The sequence below is a fragment of the Apteryx mantelli genome, chromosome Z (assembly GCF_036417845.1).
Source record: "Apteryx mantelli isolate bAptMan1 chromosome Z, bAptMan1.hap1, whole genome shotgun sequence".
In the NCBI taxonomy this organism is placed as follows: Eukaryota; Metazoa; Chordata; class Aves; order Apterygiformes; family Apterygidae; genus Apteryx; species Apteryx mantelli.
The window spans coordinates 16,386,242-16,413,545 of NC_090020.1; the positions used below are offsets into that span (position 1 = coordinate 16,386,242).

Below are 27,304 nucleotides of genomic sequence, written 5' to 3' on the forward strand. Positions count from 1 at the left end.
TGGAAAAAGGAATCAGGGGAACAAATGTATCAAGTTGCTGTTTTAAAATGTTAGGCAAAGCGAACAGACCTGCCGCTTTCAGTTGTTTTCATATTGTACTGTGTTCTGATGAGGAGTCACCAAGTTCTCCTTCAAAAGCAATGTAGAAAATGAGATTTCATTTCTTTTGGTACTTTCTTACCTGCCTTTCAGTAATTAAGAATTATTGAGAAATTCACTAATTTGTTATCAGCTTAATCAAAAATTTCTTCCAACTTTACTCCCAGGAAATTCAGTAGGCTGCTTGACAGGTAAAATCTGCCCCATACCAAAACAGAAGCAGTATTTGTTACAATACCCTCCTTGAGACCAAAGGTGACCCATCAGGGAGGAATATGGATCCAGTGTGTCTGCAGCATAGATTGAAGCTGTAGGAGGGAGGAGACCATGACGCTGGTCCCCGCTGTGTGTGCTGTGGCTTTGTTCACGCTGTGGGAGTTGCGAACACATCCTGTCTCCCAGGCCCTGTTATGCGTGGGTTTCTGTGTGGGCTGCAGAAGGACATGGTGCAATTCCACGCCTGTTTAATGACCAAGACTGATCCACTGAGAAATGAACATCCCCTGCTGTTGCCATGTCTTTTTATCTAATGTGGGATGAATCGCCTACTCTTCCTGCTCCTGTATCTGTAAAACAGGGGCAGTAATACTTTTCATCTGTGGAAGTATTATGAGATTTCCTTGGGATATGGAAAGCATTTTTTAAATACCAGGATGCTAGGTGTGGTATGCTGCATGTGTGAATCTTTGAAGAACCTAAACTCTCTAGTCATTAATAACTTGGAAATACAAAGCTAATTTTTTTAGTGGCAAACCGGAATGCAAGCATAGGTGAGAGGGTGGATGATAAACAGATGGGAGATACTTAAATGAAAGACTATTGTTGTTTTAGAGCATTTTCCAGGTTAGGTAAAGCAACTTTCTATTTTTTGTAAGAAAATATTAATGATTTGCCCTGCTTTCCCACACTGTGAAGGGCTGCTTTAATTTCAAGTTTAAGAAGTGCTAGGATTTGTTTTCCAGATGGTGTTTACTCTGCATAAAATAAAATGTTGCTTCTTAGGACTTTATCATCATTTTGTTCTCTTTCATTTTAGAAATCTTCCAGAATCCCTGAGGATGACATCAGGTTGAAAAAAAACAGAGACCAAAACTGTGCCAATTTCCTGGAGCCAGCTAGTGTGCTTGCTACAAAGGAAGAGAAAATGGAAATTGAAGTTCCAGTTTCTGAACACAAAAGCATCACCACAGTGGCTTCACCACATCCCGTAGACAATCAAACCCACTTCTTTTCCCCTGCTGCCAGCCACAATGGACTTAAGGACAGGCATGAATCTCTGGACAGTGAAGTTGCTAAAGAGATCAGATATCTAGATGAAGTGCTGGAGGCAAATTGTTGTGATTCTGCTGCAGATAATACCTTTAATGGGACATCTTCCCCTGAACCAAGTGCGGTCTCTGCTGTAGATGGTTCAGGAACATCTGTTAATGTTACCAACGATTCAGTACCCAGTGAAAGGGATGAAAATGTCGCTGACAAGCAGACACCCTTGGTGGTTGAACAGAGTGAAGCTAGTATAAATGATGAGAATCTGAAATCTAATGGCCATTCTTCAGGGGGATTGAAAGAAGACACCAGGGACAGTCTGAGGGTGCCAGGGAGTCCCGCTTCTTCAAACAGTTCTAGAAGATCTTCTAAGGATGGAGAAACAACTTTTACAACCCTTAAGAAAGAGGCTAAGTTTGAACTACGAGCCTTCCATGAAGACAAAAAGCCATCTAAGCTCTTTGAAGAGGATGATGAGAAGGAAAAATACAGGGTCCGGAAAGTGAGACCATCAGAGGAAATGATGGAACTTGAAAAGGAAAGAAGGGAACTTATTAAAAGCCAGGCTGTCAAGAAAAACCCCAGCATTGCCGCCAAATGGTGGAACCCTCCCCAAGAGAAGACCCTGGAAGAGCAACTGGATGAAGAGCATCTGGAGTCCCACAAGAAGTACAAGGAGCGCAAGGAGAGGCAGCAGCAGCAAGGTGCAACACCAACATCCCCCAAACAGGTCAGCTGCTCCTTTGTACCATCGGAGCCGGTCAGTATCAAAAAAGAGGATATTGTCACAGAGCAAATTGATTTCTCAGCTGCCAGGAAGCAGTTCCAGCTAATGGAGCATTCAGGTCCATCTCAGGGTCAGGTCCCACCAAGGCGATCAGGGACACCCAAAATGTTCTCCATCAAACCCTTTTACAAGAGCCTCAGTTCTTCACATGTAGACAGGCCACTGTCCTCCATGGCAAGACCTGTTTCTGTCTGTGGACAAACAGGACAGCTTGAGAATAATGATGTCACTGTTGTCAAAGCGCAAAAGGTCTCCTGTACCTCAGAGGATGATATGAATGCTCAGACTAACACTGCTGACCCAGTAAGAGAGTTACCATGTAGTGACAGCTCCAGAGGTGGTCAGACCTCAAAACTGTGGTCAGAGGATGGTGAATTCATGAGTGCAAGAGCGGTCTTCACCATGGTGAAGGATGACGGACAGGGTGTGCTAGACCAATTCTCAAAGTCAACCAGCGCCTCTTCCCCTCCAGAGGAATTGGACTCTGGCTTGGATGACTTGTCTGTAAGGTCTCAGGATACCACTGTCTTGGAGACCCTTTCCAATGACTTCAGCATGGACAACATCAGTGACAGTGGCGCCTCCAATGAGACCATGAGCGCCCTCCAGGAAAGCTCGCTGGCAGATTTCTCCCTGCCACAGACCCCCCAGACCGACACTCCCGCAGAGTGCAGAGGGGAAGGCGTTTCCAAGTCATTCAGCGACCCAGGCTTTGACTCACCTTCCTCCACCTTGGCAGACTCCATGCTGATCGATGACCAGCTGGAGTATCATGCTGGCCTGCTAGTTCAAAACGCGATCCAACAAGCCATAGCTGAGCAGGCAGACAAAACAAGCCGTAAGCAAGAGAAAATCATGGCAGAGCAGGAGATCTCAGTCGAAGAGCAGCCAGCCACTGGGCCAGTGCCATGCTCTGAGGAACAGCAGAGCCCCACATTTGAGCCACCCCAGGTGTCTTCTCCTGTTCAAGAAAAAAGGGATACAATACCAAAGACTTCAGAAGAGGAAGACTCAGGACTCAGGGAACGGAAGACTTTGCAGCCATCACCCATATCCTCAACCAGCCAGCCATTCCTTGTGGAGGAAAATAGGCAAGAAGTCAGCTATTTTAGCAAGTATTCGGAGGCAGCTGAGTTGAGGAGCACCGCCTCCATCCTTGCCACACAAGAGCCGGAAGTGACCATGGGCCCTTTTAAGTTACGGTCGAGGAAGCAGCGGACATTGTCGATGATAGAAGAAGAGATCAGAGCAGCCCAGGAAAGAGAAGAGGAGCTGAAGAGGCAGAGGCAAGGTCTACAGGTCGCACCGAGCCCTCTTGTGAAGAGCGCACCACCCCTGCCCACCAGAACAGTGTCTTACAAAACTGCACCAGGTAAGAGCCCAAAGCGTAGAAGGGGAAATGAAACATCACTAAGGTCAGGTCAGATTCTTTCTTTGTCCTTTTCAGGTGAATCTGTCATGTTTGTTTTGCCAAGGGCAGAAGGGTTGCCATGATTTTTTCTTCCTGGAAACAGAAATATTTGGGGAGTGGGGGGAAGGGTGTATTTCCTCTGGAGGAAGGCCCATGACAATCCCAGCTTTCTGTCTGTGAGCATGCATATGGACATTTTTGCTTTTTCCCACATGTATTACATAAGGAACTTACCTACTATACTGATCAGTCTATAAAAAACCTTAGCGCTATTCATCTCATGCCATTTCATAACGTCATGTTTGTCACCGTGCTGGTCAAATCACCCACTGAAATTTAGGATCATCACCTGGAAAGACAGCAACATTTTTCACAGCTAGGTGACTATTTGAAAGGTGAGCATACAAAGACGTTTTTTATTAAGGCTTTATATTCTCTTATAAGTCATTAAGGAACTGTAAAGCTTGCTGAGACCTACAGATTTGGGGGGGGGGGGTTGCATCAGATTTCTTTTTGTATTTTGCTTTGCTGTTATCTGATATTTCTTGTTTTTTCTAATGAACTTCTGGTAAAAAGGTCTCCAGAGCTGTGAGATGCCATTCAGTACTGGAGTTAAATAGGAGTACTGGAGTTAATCAGAAAGTGCTTAATAGATTCATTGGAAGTCCTCTTCTTCTGACTGATTAGCTGTTGTGTTCATGTGCTTGCATTCACAACAGTTACAGTGTAAAAATCAGTAGTAAATTGCTCTCCCTTGTCCCTTTCAATAAATAAAACCAAGATCTCATGCTTTCTTAATATATCATAAAAAATACATCATAAAAAACAGAAAAAGACAAATGCCCAGCTTGTTTCTTCGTAGTCATTATTGTGAAGATAGATCTACATATACTTTAGAAGTCCTTAAAAGATTTTGTCAACAGTGATCTTCATGAAGAAATGTAAAATTAGCCAGAGTGCTTAAAGTCCATCCTTATTTCTGGTGATGTAAATATGAGCCAGAGATGCTTGAAAGAAAATGTGGGGGATGAGCCTTTTCTTTTGAAAGCCATGGCAAGCTTGAGTTGGGTCTGGGTTTAGTCTGTTGCCCAACCTGATTTTGAACTCGGAGTGTTATGCAGTGCATAAATAGCTAACACTTGGTTTTGTTTCTTCTGTTAAGGGAATGATTTTAGTCTGTGTTTCTTGCCAAGACATGTAACAGATGTGATAATTTCTTTGAAGTGCTATTATTATTATGCCTATAGAACAAAAATATTTGGAAGGGAATATCTGGAAATTGTAACAAATGGGTTGTTTTGAGTAATGTTGTCTTGCAAGATGAGAGAGACATAGGACCATGGGCCTCAGCTAATATAGTTCTTTGTTGTGAGGTAAGCTCAACCCTGCCTTCAAAAAATGCTTCATCTTTAGTTTGAAATGAGACTTAGATTGGTTGCATTTGACTTGCAAGTAATTTTGGAAGGACTGCTTGTCTTCAGTGCTTACTTTAATGGAGTATCTGGGAAGACAGTGTACCTCTGCTACTTCTTATTTCTCTGGGTAACAAAGCATTTGCTTTGAGTTTGATGTTAAAATGTTCATTATAAATTACATTTTAATGAGAATGTTAAACTCATAAGGAACCATTCCAGACAGTGTCTTTTAAATGTCCAATTGTTCTATGTTCAGGAAAATAAATGTGGATCTTTGGCCGATGACTCAAACTACTGCGATTTGCAGCTGGTAACAATTCAAAGAATTACTTTTTAAGGAGATATGTCTGTGACAATCTGTAAGCATAGCATCCATAAAAAAATAAATAAATAAACATTGCCAACATTGCTCTTAAATCTGCTATTTCTGGTGCTGTTTTAAACAGTGGATGCAGAGTTCTCAGCTGTTGTAAATTAGCCAGGCTCTCTTGGTCTTCCAGATTGAATAGCCTCAGCTCACCTTGTCCTTGCTGTCCCTTTATTCAGCTGCATGGCAGCTAAAGTTGCAGTCTTTATAAAAGAAAGGGAGAAAGGATACCATGTAATCCTTAAAGACTGCAGCAACTTTTTTTAATACATATTTACAGTACCTTTTTAATATTTACAAAAGCAGGGGCAAAAGCTGCTTCAGTGGAGGTTGCAAAATCTGACTGTAAAGCTTCATTGACTGTCAGTTACAAGGTGATTTATAGAGCAGAAACGAAAATCTACTTGTGATAGTTACTATAAAGAGTGTGATGTAAAACATGTCTGATGTTGTAATATCTAAATTCACAGAGAAAAAAGTAACGATGATTGAAGAAACAGGCGTTTCTGTCACCAAAGTGCCTTTCCTAAAGAAAGAAGTAGCACTCTTCTTTTAACATCAGGGTACCTAGGCAAAAAGGGATTAAGGGGTCATGTCTAAATTTGAAAAATCTGTAACTAATCCTAAAATGGGGAGGCATAAATTTACCAGAACTCTTTTGAGAAGATGCAGTGATTAATGTCATTAGAAATGACCTACCTATCAGGTTGCTTTTCTGCAGTAGACTGGGCAGAGCAGCTTTACTAGGACTCCTAGTGGTCCCCAGTTGTTTATTATTCCCATCCGATCTCACTGCTTTGAACTGTCATTCTGTGGATAACAGAAACGCGAACCACAGAAAAAGGACTGCAGTGAACTGAGCTGCTATTTTGACTGAAGTGTGGAGGATTAATGCATTCATGTGGGCGTACGTGTGAAATAGCTGCTAATTACTTCAGATAACAAACAAGCTGTTTTTGCCACCCTGACACACAACTTTCCATCACAGACAGTGACACTGAAGTTTGTGTCTGCCAACTGCTCAGTGCAAGCCAGGGTGGCTCCCAGTAATAAACCTTTTTACTGTTGACATTTTAGGTATTTCCCATAGTAAAGGTCAGAAGGTACAATGAGTATTGAGGAAAATGCTTATGTATAACCAGTGTAAGACTGGAACACAAAGGGAGAAAAAAGCAATCAGACAGCAAGCATCCTTTAAAACTGTTTGGGCTGTTGAGAAGCAGCCTTTTAACCCATCTTGAGCCACCAGAGCAAGACATACTGTAATTTCATTGGAATGAGGACTAAGTGTTGTGCATACACAGGACAGTCCTCTCTCCAAGGTAATGTGAGAAAGGAGAAAGAAAGAATCTTTGCGAACTTTTCGCAAAAAGTGACATTTGCATGAGCAAACCCAATAAAAGGAAAAACATTTGCTTCAGGGTGCTTAAACATAGAGATACTGTGCATCCCAAAAACTCTGTGGAACTGTATTTAAATATGAGCAGTTCCTAGGCTATTTTGCTGCAGCACCTGCAGCACTGGGCAAGGTGTTGAGTAGTCAAATAGCAATGCAGTGGTTTTCCTCTACCATATGCAAGGCAGCACACATTGCCTCCAGGCCAGAATGTCAGGGACCCTTCAATAGTTTATTTAAACAGGATGGTGAGTATGTGACATGAGATGCTCCAGTGTACATTTGCTGGTGTGGTCCCTTGTTCCCTTTATTATGAGTACTTAGACTATGAAGAATTCGCATCTAACTTGATATAGTTAGTACCTGGCCCTGGTAATCCTGTTCATCATAGGAACTGTATTTTTGAGCTATGAAAATCATTACACGCAAGATTTTGGTTCAGTTAAGGCTTTTTTGTTTGAGAGAAACCCTTTGTGAATATTTGCCGTCTCGTGACCAGCCATGGGAAGTCCCTAACATGAGAAGCCATGCCTAGTAGAAGCTTCCTGAAGCTGCCACATCTTCTTTTTTGACATTTGTGAATAAACCTCTGCCTCACAAGGCAGAAGGCCTGTTGCACTCCCTGCACTCGTGGGCAGGAGCTCAGCACTGTCTGCATGCACATCAGGGGGCACTTGTGGCCAAGCAGCCATCTTCTGTCATTCCCAGTTAATTAATTAGATGGGAGAATTTCAGTGGATGGCAAAAGCCCGGGGGGGTTGTTGCAATTTATGGATGCAAGTAATCACTGATCTTTAAATTTCAGATAGCCATTCCTCCCTAAGGAATATGTGCGTGCTGGCTTTCTTCTCCTCAGTAACAGCTGTAGATGTAAGTCTCTGTCAGAAGAGCCACTTGCTTCTGAAACCATTTGCTGCTCTCATTTTTCACCAGTAAATGCCTACTGTAAGGAAACTTCTCAGGTTCTACCACAGCCTGAAGATACTTTTTGCGGGGTGAGAGGAGAAGCAGAGACTTTGGGACAAGGTATTTTCACTGTCTGTGGGCAGTACAAAATTTCTAATGCGCAGCATAGGTGTAAAGAATAAGAATCAAGTATAATGCCCATGCGTGAACACCTTTTTAAAAAGAGAATTTTGGGGAAGGACAGAGAGGAAATGAAGCCTTTGATTTTATGGAAGGAACCATTTCCTTACCCCTTCATAAGCATTAGTATGAAAAAAGCAAAGTTCCTCATTCTCTTCTACAAGGATTCTTCCAGGGTGCTTATCTGTTACCCCCTGAGCACCTACAGGAGAGCGTCCTGCTGGATCAACGTCCTACCCCAGCTCATTTGTCAGTTATTCTCTTATTCCCTACCTAGTGGAAAAGGTATATTAAATGGAAAGGTCTTAGAGTGGGGCAACAGAGTTGTTTTCTTCTGCTGGTGTGTTTGCATATTCGTGCTGCTCACTTGGTGCTCAAGAAGATGAAAGAGGCCCACCTTTCACCTGAAGTGGTAATGAGGCTCCACGTTACCAGAGGGGTTTTTTTGCACATACTTTAACCATCCCATGGCTCCAGCACTGACTAGTTTCCTAAAACAACCTGTCTTGCTGAAATACCTTCTTTTGAAAGGTATTTTTAAGGTATTTTCACTGTTGTACAGTTGTCTTAAAAATGCAGACAGTGTCTGTACAATAATTGCAACTGTTAGATGTGTGAAATCCCATTTCCCCCCTCTCCTCTGTACTGTAGTTACTGCTACATGCTTGTACTTGGTACCTGCAGGTTACTTCATGGTGATGAGTGCCTTTGTCCCAGAGCCTCTCCTCAGCCACTTTTCTTTGCCCTTGGTTTTGCATCCAGCCATCTGGGCATGCACAGCCTATCACTCCTCAGATTGCAGTGAGCACTTGGATGCCTGTCAGGCTCCAAGGGGTGGATAAATCACTTTCTTCAAAACTCCTCTTGCTCCCCAGAACTGTGCGGAGGTTTTGCTTAGGACGAAACTGGTCTGGACCTAGCCCTTCCACACCTTTCGTTTTGCACAGAGGTGTTTTCCAGCCACCAAACTGGGACATAACAGCAGCTCTGAGTTCCCTCTTCTCTGAGCTTCTTTCTCTTCCCCTCCCCAGGGCTAAGGAAGAGCATTCTCTATAAAAACAGCTGTTCCCTGCCCCCAAATAGCACAAGAGGCAGGAAATGCAGAGAAATCAAATTCCAGGAGCTTCCTGGAAATTCAAATTCCCTAGTTTCTTGAGGCCAGAGAGTGAAGGGAACTCTCGCCAGAACTGAGGTCATAGAACATTTTTCAGAGACCCTTTAAAAGAGAAAAAAAAAAAAAGGTGAAAATTACAGGTGAAGATTTCAGATGTTTTAGCTTGTACTCAATATGTTGCAATAGCTCTAAAAGTGGCTTCAAGGGACTACCTGAAGAGGAAGGTACTACTGATAACTACTGTTAAACTGCAATGACGATTTGCAGGCTGCAGTTTTGCTGGTATCCCACAAGTGTGATCCTATTTCCTTCTGAGTTAGACCGCAGCACCATGTTTATTCATTTTAGATTTGGGCAAGGATCACCAGCAGTGTCTATGTGGATCAGGTGTGAGTGTATGACCGCAGAAAAAGAAAGAGCCTGTTAGCATGGCATCTTATGATGGGTTTATGCCTTTTTGCTAGATGCATAAGGACATCTACTGCACCTTTTCTGGCTGCAAACCTGCCAGAAGAATATTAACCCACCAATATTTACAACACAGCCTGAACTGGCAAAGTAAGTCTCTGCTGGATCACAACTGTGCTTCAATTTCATAGTGTTTTTCTGTGGTGGTTCTGAGAGCCCTGGAGCTTCAGCCACCCCATCATCTAACCACAACCTCATCAAGGGTTTTGCCAGTTACTTCTGCCAGTGTTTTAACTGGTAGGACCTCTCTCTTTCACCTGCTTGCCTTCTTTCACAAAATTTTTAGGAACTTAGGAGAGAGACTAACTTTTCTGTCGAATGTAGTTGAAATTAGGCCATGAGTTGCCAAGTTTTTAGTGGAATACAAATACATACGCAGAGAAAATGATTGTGTAAGTTTCATTTCTTCTGGATCCAAGCCAACAAACTACCATTTTGCTGTGGGGGAATCTTTTTTCTGTCTTGGCTTCTCAATTTCTGAAAAGACAGCTGCGACACTGTTCAGTGCAACGCTGTGCACAACATGCCCCAAACAGGCGCACAGTGCTGCAGGATTGCTGTAGCAATACAAAAATTGATCTCCACCCCCCACCCTACCCCCAATCAAGGGCAGATGGATCCTCTTGGAGAGATCCCTTTCAGAAATGCAGATTCCCGAAGCCTACACTTTGCAGTGTTTTCCAGAGGGAACAGGGGTAGAATGAGCACTTTTCAGGCGAGGGGTTTGTCTGTGGCTCCGAGCAGCTGTGACATGATGCCTGAGTCCTTGGGGGAAAACAAAAAAGCAGGTGGACAACTGAGAGGCTTGATTCTTCCCGTATTGCCTGCATATGTCCAAGAGAGTTATTTATTAGTGTAAAAGTAAAATAATGCAGCAATGTATCTGGCCCCTAATCAGGCCCCTTACTTTGAATAGATTTTTTTGCCCTGGATCTGAACAGCAGCGTGAAAGTTCTTACTTTTTTCTTTTGGATAGTCTTAGCTAACATGCATGGATGCAGCTGGAGGGCTCAGGACCTCTTGTTGGTCCCTATTTTGGCAGTGTACTTCTCAGATATATGTGGGGCCAGGCTGGTATAACCAAGAAGAACCTGGGTCTGTAGAAATGCACCCCACAGCTCTGGAAGAGCAAGGCTGGGTTTGGGGATGAAATCCGAGCCTGATCCCTGCATGGGCCAGTTTAACCTAAGGTTGTAACAAGAAACTAATGATACTGGGATTTTCCATACTGGTCAGAAATGAAACAAACCCGACAAGGGGATTTCTTGTAAAAGGCATCTGTAGTGTTCACTCAAGTTTCGCTTCTTCAAAAATAAATCTGTCTGAGCGTTGCAAGAGCTTTCAAAACTGCTCTCTAGTGGTTGCCACGGTTATGACACTTTCTTGAGGAGCAGCTGGATTTTTCATTTGTCTCAGCAAAACAAAGTTTGATTGAAAATCCACCACAATCCTTCTGGTTATTTTACTTATTTATGGTTTTTTTTTCCATTATCTCCCCCACCTCCTTCCCCATTGCTTGGACAATCTGATTTCCAAGAGCTTCCATGTCATGGAAAAAGGAACCTGATTTTACTTCAGGATTTCTTTTCCTCATCATAGCGTATGTTTCATTCTGGTGTGAATAGATGACTTTCTCCCCAGCCAGAAGAGTGGGGGTCCTCAGATTCTTCTGTCTCAACAGAGGGGGGGGGCACAGAGGTCACATCCCTTTCTGCATCATGGTCCTTTCCTTCCATCATCGCTTCCGGAGTACACTCTGCACTTGCAGAAAGTAGTTCCAAGGAATAGTGATACTGGGAACCTACCCAAAGCCGTTTAGCTCTTAAAAGCAGATAAGGAATACCAAAAGAAGAAAAAGAGTCAGCAGGGTTTAACCAGACTGCCTTCTTTGGACTTTTGAATGAGTGCTCCCTGAAGTACAGCTCAGGATCCTGTGCATTTTATTGTCTGAGCCAGAAGAAAATCACCCTGTAATTTTCCAGGTCATGAGTCCTGTGGGAGGGAGCGGGGAGCCAGATACTACTGTAAGCACTAGTCGTAGGTTAGATCTGCATGGTATAATTTGGTAACTTTGCTAGGTTTTATAAAAATATTTTGTAATCTGTTGATATAGTGGATTTCAGGAAGAAGGGGCCCCTTTTAAACACCCGTTGACCATTCTGATTTACCAGATTGCTTCATAAACTTCATTCCAGACTGTTTCTTTACTCAGACCTTGATGAAAATATTTCTCCAGTTGTATTCTTTTAGAAGCAGCTTGCAAGGCCATTCATTTAGAAAGGATCATTCCTTTTCATGTCATTGCAGGAAAGATAGAGAAGATCAAGCCTCCTCCATCTCCAACCACCGAGGGCCCCATCTCTCAGTCCGAGCTGCTGCCCGAGGAGCCTGCAGGAGCCCAGCGACCTAAGAATTTGATGCAGACCCTCATGGAGGATTATGAAACACACAAAACTAAAAGGCGAGAAAGGATGGATGATAGCAGTGTAAGTACACTTTTCCTTTTCACTCTTTGCTGTGCAGTAGATACCACGGGTCATGAGAACCAAGATTCAGAAAATAAAATATATAGCTACCTAGAACCAGCTCAGATCATCTTGCAGGGGTTTAATGGAAGGATAAGGGGTAATGGGAAGGAAAAAAGAGTGTTAATGCAAATATAAAAGGCAAATCATATTAATTTTCATTTTAATTAATTGATTTTATTTGAGTTAATAATAAGGGCAGTGAGTAGCTGCCCTGCAATTGGCCAGCTGCTATAATTCACACATCATGAAGACCCTGCAGTGAGCCATTTTAGCTGTTCTTTGACCTTTGTGAATCAGGCATGTGTTCCTGCTGTGCCTGTTGACTCCCAAAGTCCAATCCCAGTGTGCTCAGGGTTTCAGTGTAAGCGGATAATTTCCCCACAAATGGTCTCACGCACTGCGGTGGTATTGGATGGGGAATGTTTCAAGAATTAACTTGGATTCTTCAATGGACAGCATGCTGTTTCCCACTGGAAATATTGTCTTTCTTCCACACAAGCAGAAATGGAAAATTGGCCCAAGTTCTGCTTTCAGTTTATGAAATGGGTGCCTGCATTTTAGTGGTTACTGTAATAGAGTTTAACCCAATTATGATGTTCTTTACTGGAGGCAATAATAAGAGCAGCTATGAATTTCAGAGCTGAAAGTATCAAAATGTAGGTGCATACGCTATACAACCTGTTTCCCAGCAAAGCACAAGCTGTTTCTCATTCAGACTCATTAATACTGTGGACAAGGAATGCAGAATGTGTAAGTGAAATATAAAATTCCTTGAACACACACAGTTGTTAAGCATTTGTTGAAGCAGCCACAATTTTCCAGGTATCTCCCAGACATTTCAGAATGACAATCCCAGCTCCAAGGAGCTCACACTCCAAACAAACTGCTTTCTAATAACTTTCATTTAGAGGTGGAGTCTTACAAGGTCTATAGAAGTGAAAGTGTGTAATGTCAATACTAGCACACATAAGTCTGGCACTTTTTAATCACTGCTGATGAATATTATGCAGTAGCATAAGATACTTAAAAACAGAAGGAATGACATGACATTGCATTTCTGCTGGTTAACTTAAACACAGTAGAAGAGCTGATCTGAAGTGTAAACAGATTAATTTCTGACTTACACCAGAAAATTGAAAATTGAAAAAATTCCCACTGGCTTCACTGGAGCAAGATCAAATTGTTGATCAGGCTCCCTGCCTCTCTATAGAAGGAAGCTTACACAAAGAAACTTGTCTTATTCTGCCTGACAGTGGGGTCATGTCTTGCGAATAAGTTACTCTCCAGTTTCACCTCTCTTTCCAGAGCACTCTGTCATCTATCACCTAATTTCACCTACTGTAAGGGCAGTTTTTATTAACACCTCCCCAGTATTTCCCTGGGTTTCCGCTGTCCTGAAGTGTCACCGAATGTGGCTCAGAGCCATTTGGGAGACATGTCATGTGCTCCTTCTCATTCCCTTTGCAGAAACTAGGAGTAACTTTTTTTAAAGTAAGAGGCATAGGACTTAGGTAATCAAAAGAAAAACTGGTCCTCAAGAACCCTGCAGTTGACTTTGGTCAATCTTTTGGTTTAATATCTTGGCACGGTGGAGAAGCTGCTTTGCTTAAGAGGTAATGCTCAGCTGCACACTCATCATGTGCTTTTTCTTGACCGTCATGATGAGTGAAGGTGCCTTACCCAGCCCGCTAAGCAGTGGTTTGTGGTTGAAATCTTTTCGCGCAGTTGTGATGTAGTTACATGCTGTTTGTTGTACGTGTTTTAGCACATATGAGACATTATAAGATGTCATTAGTGTGAAAGGCTAAACTCTCTCTTCTCCATTACATGAGTGCAACTCCGCTGATGTTTGCAAAGTTGCACATGTGCCTCCTAGAAAAGAAGTTGGCCAGAATTGCCTTGTCTCTTCTTGCAATTTGAAGCGTGCCCTGATGTCTTGACTGAGAATGCCAGTCTGGGCAGTGTCTCGAAGAAAAGGCATGCTGTGGGTATCAGCTCAGCTGTCCACTGCTGCTAAAACTACTCAAGCACTTAACTACCCAAGGGTATACTGCCAGAGCATTAGTACCAGTCAGACAACTTGTGGGCCAGATTATTTTCTGGAACAAATTGTCAAGGCTGCATTGAATTTACAGAGCCCCACTGAAATCCTGTAGAGTTGCAGTTTGTTTTCATTCTCTTGTTCTCTAAGCCCATTACGTGTAGCCAAACACGACTGACACTCTTGCTGCTGCCTATCCAAAACCTTATTAGGGACAGTATCCTGCAGAGTTCAGGGACAGCATCTTCAAACTAGCTGCAATGTTTGCTTTCTTTTCCCTGTCTTTTTCTTCTCTCCTTTTGTAAATAATTCCCACCATGGACAGGAAAAAGAGAAATCAAATTAGAAGTGTGCTTTGCCTTGCTGCACTCGCACCACCAACCTAGTATTTTACATGCCAGGCTAAGCAATAATTATTTAAACAATAAGTAGTTTTGATTCGTCAGCAGAGGCCTTTTGACAATGTGCTCAGGAAAAAGATCCCTGGATCAAATGAAACAGAATAGCGCATCACTGGCCTGTTTTAAAAATGTATGAAATAAAGTGTGGGAAGGAACATAATTGACAACCTGATAGGCAGCCGCCACTTTGGGCATTAAGTCCTGAGAACTGGACTGTGGCTCAGCATTGCTGTTTGTTCATGAGGAGTAGCAGAGACTTCCCCAGATACCAGGAGGAGACAGTCGCTGTGCCACCGTGCTCTGCCGCACCTTGCAACCATGCAAAGCTGGACAGAGCCAGCACTGCAGGTGCAGAAGTGAGCAGCCGCAGTTACGGAGATGGGATTGTCCAGAGGTTTAGTGTCCATTGACATGGAAATTCTGCAGCAAATGCTGAGCAAAACAGTAGTACTGGCGTTTAGAGCTTTGGTTTCTTCCTACACAAAACACAGCAAAAAGCAGGAGAGTAGTTTCAGCAGGACGTCTACCCCAGCCTCTGCTGTAAACACCACCGCTGCTGTCATACATCCCAGCTCCAGCAGTTGCAACATGGCAGTGCCTGCTGGGGTCCCGGGTCTGCCTTTCAGAGACAGGGCAAATCAACTGCATCTGCTCTTGGAAGAGCCCTCCTGCTCAGACCAGGGGCAATTTCTTCTGAAGAGGATGTGTTACAGGAAAGGTGAAGGCAGGTGAGGAAAAAGATAAGAGAGCAGCAGCAAGAAAGCTGTTCAATCACCAATGGTAAACAAGACTGAGACTGGCCAAGCAATGTCATTAAAAAAACGCTGAACTGACTAATCCTTTTTTTTTTTATGACACCAAGCTGCTTGAAATCCTGTACTCTGGGATGTGCCAGTCCTTGCAATTTCTTTATTTTGTTCTTGTTTCCTAGTTGTAACATGCTTGTTCAATGTACTAATGCTGGTCTTTTCCCTTTTTACCAGTACACCTGTAAATTACTGTCTAGCAAGGTTACTTCTGAGGTACTTTTCAACTGCTTGTTTGTTTTTGCTTCCTCTTGCATGGTGATTCCAAATGCATGTTGCTGCAATTTGCATTTTCATGCTGTGTGCCAGTGCTGTTTCATATCAAAACCGCGATGCAAATGGGGGATATTCCTTCTTATCTCCCATAAACAAATATTTGTGTGGCTGGTTTTCTAACCCTTGGATTCTTGTTACAATTTCTGGAGTGGGAGGGATTGTAATTAGAGGGATGGGAGCTGCTGCCCAGGACTGGGACATTCCTGGGATGTGAAATGAGAACTCTTCTGCTCTCTAATCCCTGCTGTCATTTAGCTGGCAAAGCTAAACCTCAAGCACCCTCAGTTGCTGAAGAAAAATGCTGTGGCTTTCCTTTATCTGCAATTATAGTGTATATAACAGTATCAAAATACACAGCATTTTGTAAGAAAATCAACACACCAACCTTTCATCTTTGGAAGCGCAGTCAAATCCAAGCTTGCAGTCTTCATTTGGTGAATTTTGTGTACTTGTCCTTGTCCCTGTGCGTTATCATATGATGACTGATCACAGTCCCACAGCTTAGCACCAATGTTGGTCTCTGCTTAGAAGAGACCCAGACCTACTAAAGAAAGTGTGTTTTCACTGACACTTTGGTGTTTTACCACAATGTGTGAGGCAGAAACTTGCACAGTCTTTATCTCTGCAAAGCTGGACTCTGCCAAATGCTTCAACTTTAGGAGCAGGAAGTTGATACCAGCTACATTTTTGCCATGTTTTTAGGGATTATGTGTCCAACAATGCGGACACTTGAATTACCTGTGATTTTCTATCTATGCAGATGTGTGCATAAATCCAGACCCATCTAAGAGACACAAACAGATCCTGATGTTGACTTTCATCTGTCCAGAATCAGTTTCATTACAAACACATACTTTCTGCTATTTCTCCAATTCCCTAACATATTTTGATCACATGAGCTGCTCCAAGACAAGTGTCTGAACATTTTATGTCTTCAAAAGTAAAGCAAAGTAAAATCTAGCCCATTTCCTGTTTGTGAGTGTGTGTTTGTCTCACTGATACAATCCAGTGATTTATCTTGTGTAGAACATCTACAGAGTAAATCTGCAGTCAGTCCAGGATCAGTGTATTTTCCGAGACCTGGTGTTAAACATAGGCTGAGCCTCTTCTCCCTCATAATATCTGTGAAATAATCTGGGTTACAGTTATGAGTAGTCAGTAATGGCCAGAGCATCTGATGTGGTGTAGGAGGCAGAAGCTCAGGTGTGGATTTTGCATGGCTAACTCACAGCCCCTTCTGCTGGGAACGGTTACATGTCTTCTTATAAAATGGATATTGACACAGGGACTGGTAAGCTGGAAAAGAATGGGTGTAAATGGGAAAGGTGTGAAAGATGAAAACTGCTGTTGTAAAAAACTGTGATTTTGTACGGGGATGAAAATATGCCACCTGCATAATCTCCATTATTAAGCCTCAGTCTCCTGAAACCGTTTTTCAGTCCCAATCCTTTTGATAAGGGTTCTCAGCTGCAATCAGAAATCTCCGGAAAGAAAAGGCTTATCAGCACTGCGGCAGTCCACTACCACTCTTAAACAGGGAGTATTCCCTGCAAACCTAAGTTAGATGGTTATTTCAGACATAGAGGCAACGCTCAGGACACCGCCGCTTCCCCTCCGTTATCGACCCCGTGGTTGAGCACTGGTTCGTTCGCGGGAGCCCCCCTGGTCCCCTGCAGCGCAGGCAGGTTTTAGCGAGCTTCGTCACAGTCACCGTCGGCAGCCCCCGAGGCTGGTGGTGGGCAGGGAGGGACTCTCGTATGGTCAGTCTCATACAGCTCCGCTCATATGTGTGACCCAGCAGCAGTAATGAACAGCAGCCTCTGAAGTTAAGCTGGATGCCCACAAACCGCATAAGTCTTTGCTACTATTTCATTCATCTGATGTGGTTTATCGCCTTAAAAATCTTAGAGCCCGTGTTAAAAGCGCATCCTTTTATTGTTTTAAAGAGGTGGCTGATAACCTGTATGCACGCACATGTACACGTTGCATTTATCCTTAAGGTCTTCTACTTTTGTCTTTTAAATTTACCAGGCATTATCCTGAGTTTACTTTATGCCCACCATGCTGCAGGAGATATTACAGTAAAGTGATATTTATGGGATTTTTGAAAGTGGCCGCTAAAAATTTAAGGATTACAAAATAGAAAAACAACAGACCGTATTTGGTGGCAGAGGACACATGGTTTATGTTCTAACAGTGACCAGCAGTAGCAATAGCAGGTTCTTTCTTCATAAATAAATTTTTTTTTCAGATTCCCTGCTCCTCACTATGCTCACTAAATTTCTGATATATCCAGGGATTAGCACTATGTAGGTACAGTAAAGAAAATGTCTTTATACTGAAGGAATATATACTATTTGTCTTGCAGTAGTTTTAGTTGTCTGTTAAAGCATTTAGCTTTTCGTTACTGGGAAGGAGTGGTCATGTCTACAGGAACAGTCAGCTTGCTTCCTGCATTTGTGTTTCTGTTTTTTTGTGCACTGTGTGCTTCCATGAAGGTGCCTTGTGCAATGTTTTTGTGCATGGAACTGGTAGAATTTAGAGACTCCAACATTTGCATTTTTTTTTCTTTGCTTAAAGCTTCTTCCAGATCCAAATGGGAAGAAGCAGTAAAACATTAGGCACCAGAAACATCATTTTGCTTCCACATCAGTGTTGCTGCTACTATTAAATAAAAATGAGCCTGTGCAGCATAGTACTAAGTGCCATTGAGCACCAGGTGCTTGGGATAAATATGCTCTGGACTAAAGCATATCCCTGCTTTGCTTCTTAATAACTCGTTACTAGTAAGAGAGTAGCTATGGTTGCATCTGTTGGAGGGAAATGGCTTAACTCAGGAAAGACTGGTCTCTGTCTCTGTCTCTCAAATGGATAGATTAATCTTGAGCCTGACTATGGTAGCTGTTTCAGTCTTCTTCTTTTTTTTTCCAAATCCTCGGTATCTTAAATGAAATCTGTCAAGAAAGAGCCCTCTGTAATTCCTAGCAAGAACTCAGAGCTGCAGCCACGAGATCCACACATCAGTTCTTTTACAAGGGGAAGGCAAAGAACATTTTTTACAGCTCTGTATATTTTGGTATATTTGTCTCTCCTTCACACTTATTTCTGCTCTCCAAATTCTTCTTTTAATGCAGCTGGTGGTCAAATTGTTATTCCTGTGTGAGACATATTTTATATCACGTTGCTTTTTTCACTGACATAGTATTTCCTTTATGAGATACCATGAGTCAAGCATCCACTTCAGGATCTTTCCTGAGCTTAAAAGCCAATTTTAGTAGTCATTCTAGACAAGTGATAAAATGCAGAGAACAGCAGCAATAAATGAGGTGTCTATTCCCATTTCTGATCTTCAGTATACGCCTTTGGCATGTGGTTATGTGCCTAACTGCCTTAGGTTGCTCTGGCCACCCAAGCCATGGTTTGACAGGATGGGGATAATTTTGTGGTCAGCTACCTCCACTCGGTGGTATCTTCAAAGAGGCTGCGGAGGTGCGGCTGATGCCAGGGGCTGGGACTCAGCAGCTGCATGAGTATTGGGCAGCCGCTTGTTCCATGTACAGGTCTGTGAGTCCAGTCTGTTTGCTCCCCTTGCCAGGGCGCAGCAGTGTTACTCTCCAGACAGTGCACAAAGCTGTAGGTGATTTTGGGTCCAGCGTGCAGGTGTTGAATTTAGGCCAGGCCTTTGCGGTTGATGCCAAATGAAAACCGCAGTAACCTCACAGGCAGAAAGGTGCAAGCTGCTTAGGGCTGTCACAGGGTGTGGGGGGGCTCAGATTTGGAAATCTTCACCCCAGAAGGGGCCCTACTGGGCTGGTGTGCTCAGCGTGGTGACACAGGGCATCATCGGTGAGGGCATTTAGGAAGTCTTGAGGTAGCATTTTGCAACATGGCCCAGAATGGAGTATGTTACAGACCTCCAAAACAAGCAGAAGACTTTCCTTCAGCCTGCCTTGGAGAATCACCGAATGCTGGATTCATGGTAGGTCTACAGCCGATCCTGGTGTCTGCTGAGAATATTTTACAAGGGAAATCAAAGGGTGCTATTGTAAGCAAGTGGCTTCTTGGATGATGAATGCAATGCTACGCTGAGGAGACCTGATCGTCCACTCAGTCATTGCAGCCTTGTACTGCAATTACCACATTGTATTCTGTACAAGATGTAAAACTGAAGTGGAAGAGTAAAAATGAGGGCTGTTTTAGATCAAAAACTCTTTTCAGTAAATTAAAATAAGCCTTCTGGCTAATGGCTAAAGAAGCTAATGTAAATGGATCTTTAGCTTAGAAGCCTCTGCTCTAATATTTAATAGTAAGTCAGATATGAATACTTGTTTTCATGCAAAGGCCAAGTCCATGTTCAGTGCCCTCTCACTGGGCTGTCAGCGCTGCGCAGAGCCCAGGGGGACAAATGGTGCAGGCAGCAACACAACGTGTGTGGGCAGCCTCTCTCCCCCAGCCCACGGGTGCTGCATCCTGGGGCGAGCTGCACTGCCCTTGGGTGGCAGTGGCACCATCCCTGGGCTTGTGGACCTCACCCGAACCTTCAGCATGAAAGTAACAAAATTTAGGGAAGTAAATCCGTATAATATGTTCACAACATTAAAATGATCACAGCAGTGTTTTAGCCATCATGATCTAGGGAGAAGGGAGAGGAAAGGTTGGGATGAGGAGTAACAGCTGTTTTTGCAGCAACTGGTGAAGTTTGCAGAGTGGACAAGCTTTTGGGCACATGGGCAGACAGGTAATAAATGGAAGAAAGCGTGTTCTCCCCATCACGCTCTCTTTTAAAACAAAGAAATGCTGACTGATCCAAAGCAGAAGTCTGCACAGTTTCTGTTTCAAACCAGCATCAAAGACCTTTGCAACATGTTGGTTTCCACCAAGGTAGACAGTGGTCAGAAACTGTAAATTATGTAAAATTTATTTTATATTCAGCTAGCCTAAATCTAAAGGCCAAATTCAGCAGACAACATTTAAGTATGTCATTACTCTGTGACAGCGGTAATTTCAGTCTGAAATTTGTGCTGAATTTGGTATTTTTTCACGTATGTTTCAGTTCCCAATGGAGGGGAAAAATGGATTTTCTTCATTTTCTTTAGTCATTATGTCATGCTGACCTTGCTGTTCTGCTGCCCAACCATATTTGCCTGCTTGCCATCTAAAAAAGTCACTGTGTTTTTCCAGCTCATTGCTAACCCTGGAGCAGCTACCCTGTTGTCTTCTTCTGCAGAAGATAATAAGATGATACATACACTGATGTCCAATCCCAATTTTGTTTCTCCATTGAGCCTCTTGTTCAAAGGGTCAGTTCCTGTTGCCATTTCTTGTTTTTGGCAGTCAGAATCCCAAATACTTAATTTAAACCATCAGTCCTTGGTCTTGCACCTGGAGCAGCCTCAGTACACTGCTTGTCAGGTGATGTCTCAGATGGATTTTTTCAGTGTTTTGTTGTTGTTCTTGTTTTTTAGTGAAGTGTTAGGTTTGCAGGCATATTTGCCCTCTGCTGGATGAAATGTAAACTGCTCCAGCCTGTTCCCACTTTCCAGTGGTGGCTCTGCAAAATGTGGAGATGCGATTTTGAGCAAAATTTCAGCAATTAGTCCTCTGGGTAACCTGGACCAGCTTTGTAGTCCTGCTCAGTGGTAGGAAAGCAGCTGGAGCTTCAGATCAAAACTATCTCTGTTGGCTGAATTTTACCTTTAGTTCTGTGTCTTTTTTCATGGCCGTAGTTGAAAGAAACTAGGAGGACAAAGAAAATAAAGGCAAAGAAGTAAGAAAGCTTGCCAAACTTCACCTTACCTTCAGTTTCTGAATGGAGGTTTGGGCCTTAAGTTAGATCTAGAAGGATGTTTGTATTCCCAAGGAAAATTATGGCCTGTAATTTGAGCCGATATTGTTCAAAGCTGATTTCCCAATGTTACCTGTGTAAGAGCCTGTAGTACCTGTCTATTTTTTCAACCGTAGCTTATTACAAGCTGAAAGGGCAAATTCTGCTCACCCATCCCCCTTCAGCTGTGCATTAGATCTGGTAGCTTTAGACTTAAGTTATTTATTTTCTTTATTTTTATTCCAGTCAAGACTTAAGATCTCACTGCATTTGGCTTTCTACACACAGGCATGAAATATAGCATCATCCTTTCCCAAAAAGCCAGTTACTCATCTGGAGTCATACAAAATGGGTTGCAGAGCAGCTTGTACAAAGCATTAGGGGCCTGAAACGACAGGCATTTGTTCAGTGAACAGTCTGAGATAGTGAGCTTTGTTTTCTGTTGTTTGTTTTTTTTTTTAATTTGACTCTTTAAACATCTCCAAAGTTTGCTCCTCTGAGTGGACTGGCTTAAAACCCATTAAGGCAGTGGACTTTGGTGCAGCTTGGTAGTTTGATCAGATGGCTGTTCTTCAGTGTGGGTCAGGAAATACCACTGCCATGTGCTTCTTCGACAAGGTCCCAAGCCCCTGTGCGTGCCCCCACTGCCATTCATTGTTTGCAGAGGAGTGCAACGCCTAAACTCCACACCCTCACACCTGTTGTTCTACTCTGAATGTCTTTTTCCTGCTTCAAACATATATTTAAACTGTTTCCAACTTTCTTTTTAGTTGTTTTTGTGTGTGCATCGTATACGTATGAATAGTATATATATGGTATGTATGTTTATACAGAGAGATATGTGTAAGTATATATACATATATATACGTATCAAAACATATGTATATATTTATACATGTATGTGTCAAAACATATGTATATATTTATGTGTGTGTGTGTGTGAAAAACATACGAGTACATGAGTGCCCACCTTGGACCAGCCTCTGCAGACAGCGGAGGCCCTCCTTGTGCAAACCCCCTTTTCCATGCACCAGGGGTGGCTTTTCGCTCTGAGCGTGCTGCAGCCGCAGCGTTGAGGCCCCCTCCCAGCATGGCCGCAAGCCAGAGACCAGGAGCATGGGGCGCCCCGAAGCGAGCACCGGGCTGTGCGGCCACGGCTCCCGAAGGTCCCCTAGGGTGCAGGGACAGGCGATCTGCCTCCTCTCCCCCCCAGTGCCACGGCTTTTCTCGGGGGCCTTCCCACCAGCAAGCACGTCATCACGTGAGCAGCCCCGGTTTGCAGCCCCACGTTTGCATGCAGAGCCCGGCGCAGGTAGGCTCTCTGCTCCGAACATGGACGTGATGCACGGCGCACCCCAGCGCTGGGGCCTGGGCCGGGGCTGCAGCCGCGGCCGCGGGCAGCTGAGTGACACGGTGTTTTCTGCTTTTCTTCCTTTACCAGGTCCTGGAGGCGACCAGAGTGAATCGGAGAAAGAGCGCTCTGGCGCTGCGCTGGGAAGCTGGCATTTATGCCAACCGGGAGGAGAACGAATAATCGTGCTGTAGCGTGAAGAAGGCGGCTAGGGACTGCAAAACCAAAAAAAAAAGGAAAAAAAAAAAAAGAAAAAAAGGAATAAGAATAAGCAGTAGCATTTTAATCCAATATTTATTAAAGATACAAGAAACTCAATGATGCACATAGACACAGAAATGATCCATCTCCCAGCAATCCTAAAACAACAGGAAATCCCACCTGGAAAACACACGCCCTGCCCCCCCCCCTCCCTTCCCCCCTGTGAAGTGCGGCAGCCAGGAGGCCACGCGGCGCGGGACCACGCGAGGGATGAGCAGGCATCGTCCCCGCGGGGAGGAGAGGCCGCAGGCGAGCGGCGAGGCCAGCGCGGAGCGCCACGGAGGCTCCGGCCGGGGCTCGCACGTGCGCTTCCCTGGGGATTTACGGCGCGGCTGCGTGGCCGGGACGCCCGCGGGGTGGCCCCGGGCGGCAGCACGCGCGGGAGCGCACGGGCTCGCCCACCGCGTCCTCGTCTCCCGCCGGCGCCGCGCCAAGAGCAGCGGTGTGACCTTGGTGTGCTCTAGCCAGCCGTGAGGCACCACGATATTACCTCCTGTTGCTGTTTCTTTTAGGGGAGTGAAGGGTGGGGTTTGGGACTGTGTTTTGTTTTGGTTCTTTTTGAGGGGGGGGATGGGAGTTTTGCTCCCCTTTCTAGTAATTTATCTGTTTAAAAGGAGGAAAAAAAAATGGGGATGCAGTTATTGCAAATGTACAATCCAGTAGACTCAGTAAAATAGTCCCTTGTGTTGCAAACACAAGCCATCATAATTTAGGAGTGGAATAGATGGGGATGAGAGCCAAGCCAAATGGATTACCTTAGCTTTAGGATCCTGTATGCTTGCAATATCACCTGAGCTCCAGGTTCTCAGAGCATATTTACATAGAAAAGTTTCTAAATAGAAAATCTGTATTTAGTGGGTGACAGCTATTTTTTGATGGTGGGGAGGGAAAAGCATGGCTGTATGCATAAAAGCTATAAAGATGGATAATTTGAAGTAGAAATGTAGTGGGAAATGAATGCAAATAAAGGACATTTAATTTTTAAATGAGGCAATAATTGAACTGAGCCAGACTCTGGCCTAGAAAGAGGTATGAAGTAAAGAAGAAAGATAGTTACGTCTTTAACTATATTTATACAACGTAAAAGGCCTTTGGAGTTAATGTAGAGTGTTTTATGGAAGTCTTCAGGTTTCCAGGCAACAAAAAAGTTGAAGGGGGTAGTGAGTGAGAAAGAGTGAGCAAGGAAGAGCACACGAAGAAAATAAGCATTATTTTTGCCATTCAACCAGTGTTTTCAGTGCTACAAGCAAACCGTAGAGCCTTTAGTTATTTCATAGGCTTGGGATCAGCAGTGAAGGATTAGTGTGAGTCTGTGTGTGAGTGTGGGTGTGGGTGTGTGTGCGCGTGTGCTCGTGTGTGAGCAGGTGTGAGAGGGTGTGAGGGTGTGTGAGACTGGCATACTAGAAAGAGTACGGAGGTGGTTGTACAGATTATTTTCTCCAAAGCTGTTTGCCAGCTGTAGGGGTGAGTGAGAATTTCTTTTTTTCTGAAAGGGGATATTAAAAAAAAAAAGCACTGAGTTGATGCAGTATTTGTGATATTAAAATTTGACCCAACGTGGTATTTGCATGAGTCACAATTGCAAAGTATTCACCAGTTTTGTAACCTGACAATTAGAAAAAAAAATGTGGTATTTATTCTTGTGCTTTGTATTTGTATGTAGTGTAGAGGCTGTGGGTTTACTCTTTCTTTTCATGCAAAGCAATACAATAAGAATATTTTACACTAGGAATCATAATTTCTGGACTAGAAATGATCAAGTTTGGGAGGGAACAAGAAAAAAAAAGATACTGAGCTTTTTCTATATATAATGCTCTATCTTTTTTTATAAACAAATAATTATTATTTTGACTTCTTTTTAAAAATCAGCTAAGATGCTGGTCCTCTGTTAAGCCTTTCCTTGGTTTCATGACCTGCTATGCTGTTTATTCTGAAACAGTGAGCTCATTTAAAATGAGTACCAATACTGTGAACATATTTCTGGTGCTTTTCTTAACCAAGTCAGAGCTTGCAACCAAATGATCCTTGGGTCCCCCCACCCCTGTTTCCTCCAGCATGTGCTTTCACACATGCAGAATATCTTTCATGTTCCTTTTTCTCTGTCAGTTGACACTATCATTTGAGGCCTATTTTCAGGGAACTGTAGCAGATGTGATTAGAAGTACCTGTTGACACAGTTCCATGAATTTTCTCTCTAAGTGCTATTTAACAAAAGAAAACCCTTTTGAAATGAGAGTTCACTGTGAAAAAAAACAGCGAGCTTGTCTCATGAATACTCTTTAAACCACGGTGCACTGGAGTGCACCACATATATGGCAGAATTATCTACCTAAAGAAGGGGGCTCGTTGTTCAAGACATGGCGATCAACAGTAAACTGTGATTCATGTCTGTAAGCTGGGTAGATGTTACCATAAAACTGTAGGAAAAGCAATGCCACCAATGCAGCAGTCCAGTAGGATCATCTGACATGTAGCAGCATTCATGAGCTTCACACATCTGTGTCAGGAGGAGCCTGGCTCCCTCCACGCTTGGGAAGGACATGGGCGAGCCTGGAGAAGGGGGGGTTTTTTGAGCAATATCTTCTAGCATCCTGCTGGGGATGGCCCATGTATTCATGGTGAGATGGTCTTGCATCAAACCATGCTCTCCTCAGTTTGTCCTGGCCCTTGCTCCCTGAAATGGGGCTGCTCTGGGCTGCCTTGTAGGGAACATGCATCTTTCTTCTTAATTTTCTTTAGCCTGGAGATCTGCTCTTTCTTTCGTTCTCTCATTGAAAGTCACTAATGTTAATCATTAATCACGGTGCATCTCCTCATGCTTTGCCACATCCTCCTCTCCCACCACCATTGCCGCTCGGTGTTTGAGGTGAGAATTAAATCTCTGTCCTCAGAAGCAGATGGGGTGGTGGGGAGAGGCCACGTGGGAACCCTTTGCACTAGAAGCATTTGCCTTCACCCCCTGCAATAAGAGTATTTGCATGGACCAATTCAGGACAGCTGAGCTTTCCACCCAGCAGTGTTTTTCTCTTCCAGAAATTATGGAGACTCATTGTCAGCAGCACACATTCGGTGCTGTGGTAACGGGAGTGCTATGCAGTTTACTCGCCTCTTTGTTATTTCATTTGCATGCTACCAAGCTTAGGTGTTTATAAGTATATGCCAGTAATACATATCTATCTATATATACATATATCAAATGCAACAAAGGAGCACTATTGCAGAATTAAGTTTGTCTCCACAAAAGAAACACTCAATTCTTTCCCATGTCAATGACTGGTTTTAATGAAACTGTGTATTGAAAAATAGTTAAGCATTAGCTTTTGTGATTGTAATCAGTTTGGGGATATGGTGCAGGTTTTCTGAACAATTCTAGTTTTAAAAGGCGCCAGTTTTGGCTTCATGTTGCTCCGTATTGACATAATTTGACAGAAAATACAATAACATTGATTTGTTCGGCAACCAAAAGATGGCATCCTTGTCATGACCAGTTCAACAATACCTGGCTTTCTGTATATGTTAACCACTTCAATGTTATCCTGCTTCTGTTTTTTAGTGACTGTGAGGCCTACAATGCAAGTATATAATTATTTTCTCATTAAAACAGAAACCTGTGTTGTGTTTCTATGAAGACGGCTGTTCCTTCACGCTGCTGCAGTGCGTCGAGGCAGCGCCGACCGCCAGCCCCGGGAGGTGGTCTGGGTGCTGCAGCTGCGGGGGGAGCCCCGGGGAGAAGGAAGGTGCATCCCTGCCAGCAGCAGAGGGGAGGGAAACGGTGGCTGCTGTGCCCGCTGTCAGAGCGGTTGGTCTTCTCCCCAGGTTTTCGCTCTTCTTCTGCGGGACTGAGGCTGAGGACAACCAGCGATTTCAGTGGGAGCTGGCAGGGCCCAAATGCAGCATTTCAGTCACGCTCCCTTTAACACGAGCCCTCCTTCCTATTTCCCTGGTGCACACTGCATCAGAAATGCCTGCAGAGACAAGTCACACGTGGCTTTCCTTCCTTGTTAGTGAATACAGCCAGAAGTCAGAAAACAAGCCTTTATCCATCCGTTCTAGGCTCTGTATATATGCATAGAAAGTTGTTATTATCTCTTCAACACATGATCTAGGAAAGACTTTCTACTTTCATCTCCCTGTCCCTATGGTGTGCTAAGGAGATTGCTTCAAGGACTTAACTGATCCATAGTGGCAAAGGATATTCCTGCTGGAGAAATCCCTTTGAATTTTCTGAGAAATAAAAGCAGAAATCATACCTCTGAGGGGGAGCACATTTAGACATTGTAAAACTGACACCATAACATCAGGCAGTTCAAGCAGCTCGGAAATTTTCACAACAAATTCTGTTGTTACGAGCTGTTAATATTTATTTTAATAACAAGCACTTGGAACATCTAATATTCTCTGTCACCC

General features: G+C 43.6%; 1 protein-coding gene across 2 annotated transcripts; it reads left to right on the top strand.

Annotated features, from left to right (window-relative positions):
* Positions 1-1,205: 1,205 nt before the first annotated feature.
* On the top strand, positions 1,206-26,521 carry LOC106485132 (PALM2-AKAP2 fusion protein-like). Of its 2 annotated transcripts, XM_067316726.1 has the most exons (4): positions 1,206-3,524; positions 11,717-11,895; positions 15,363-15,401; positions 22,727-26,521. In XM_067316726.1, the coding sequence occupies exons 1-4, from the start codon at positions 1,244-1,246 to the stop codon at positions 22,817-22,819; spliced, it is 2,592 nt and encodes an 863-aa protein (XP_067172827.1). In that variant the 5' UTR covers positions 1,206-1,243; the 3' UTR covers positions 22,820-26,521. The 2 variants fall into 2 exon arrangements, with proteins under 2 accessions (XP_067172827.1, XP_067172829.1); XM_067316728.1 differs by lacking the exon at positions 15,363-15,401 and having other exon boundaries at positions 1,207-3,524.
* Positions 26,522-27,304: the final 783 nt, after the last annotated feature.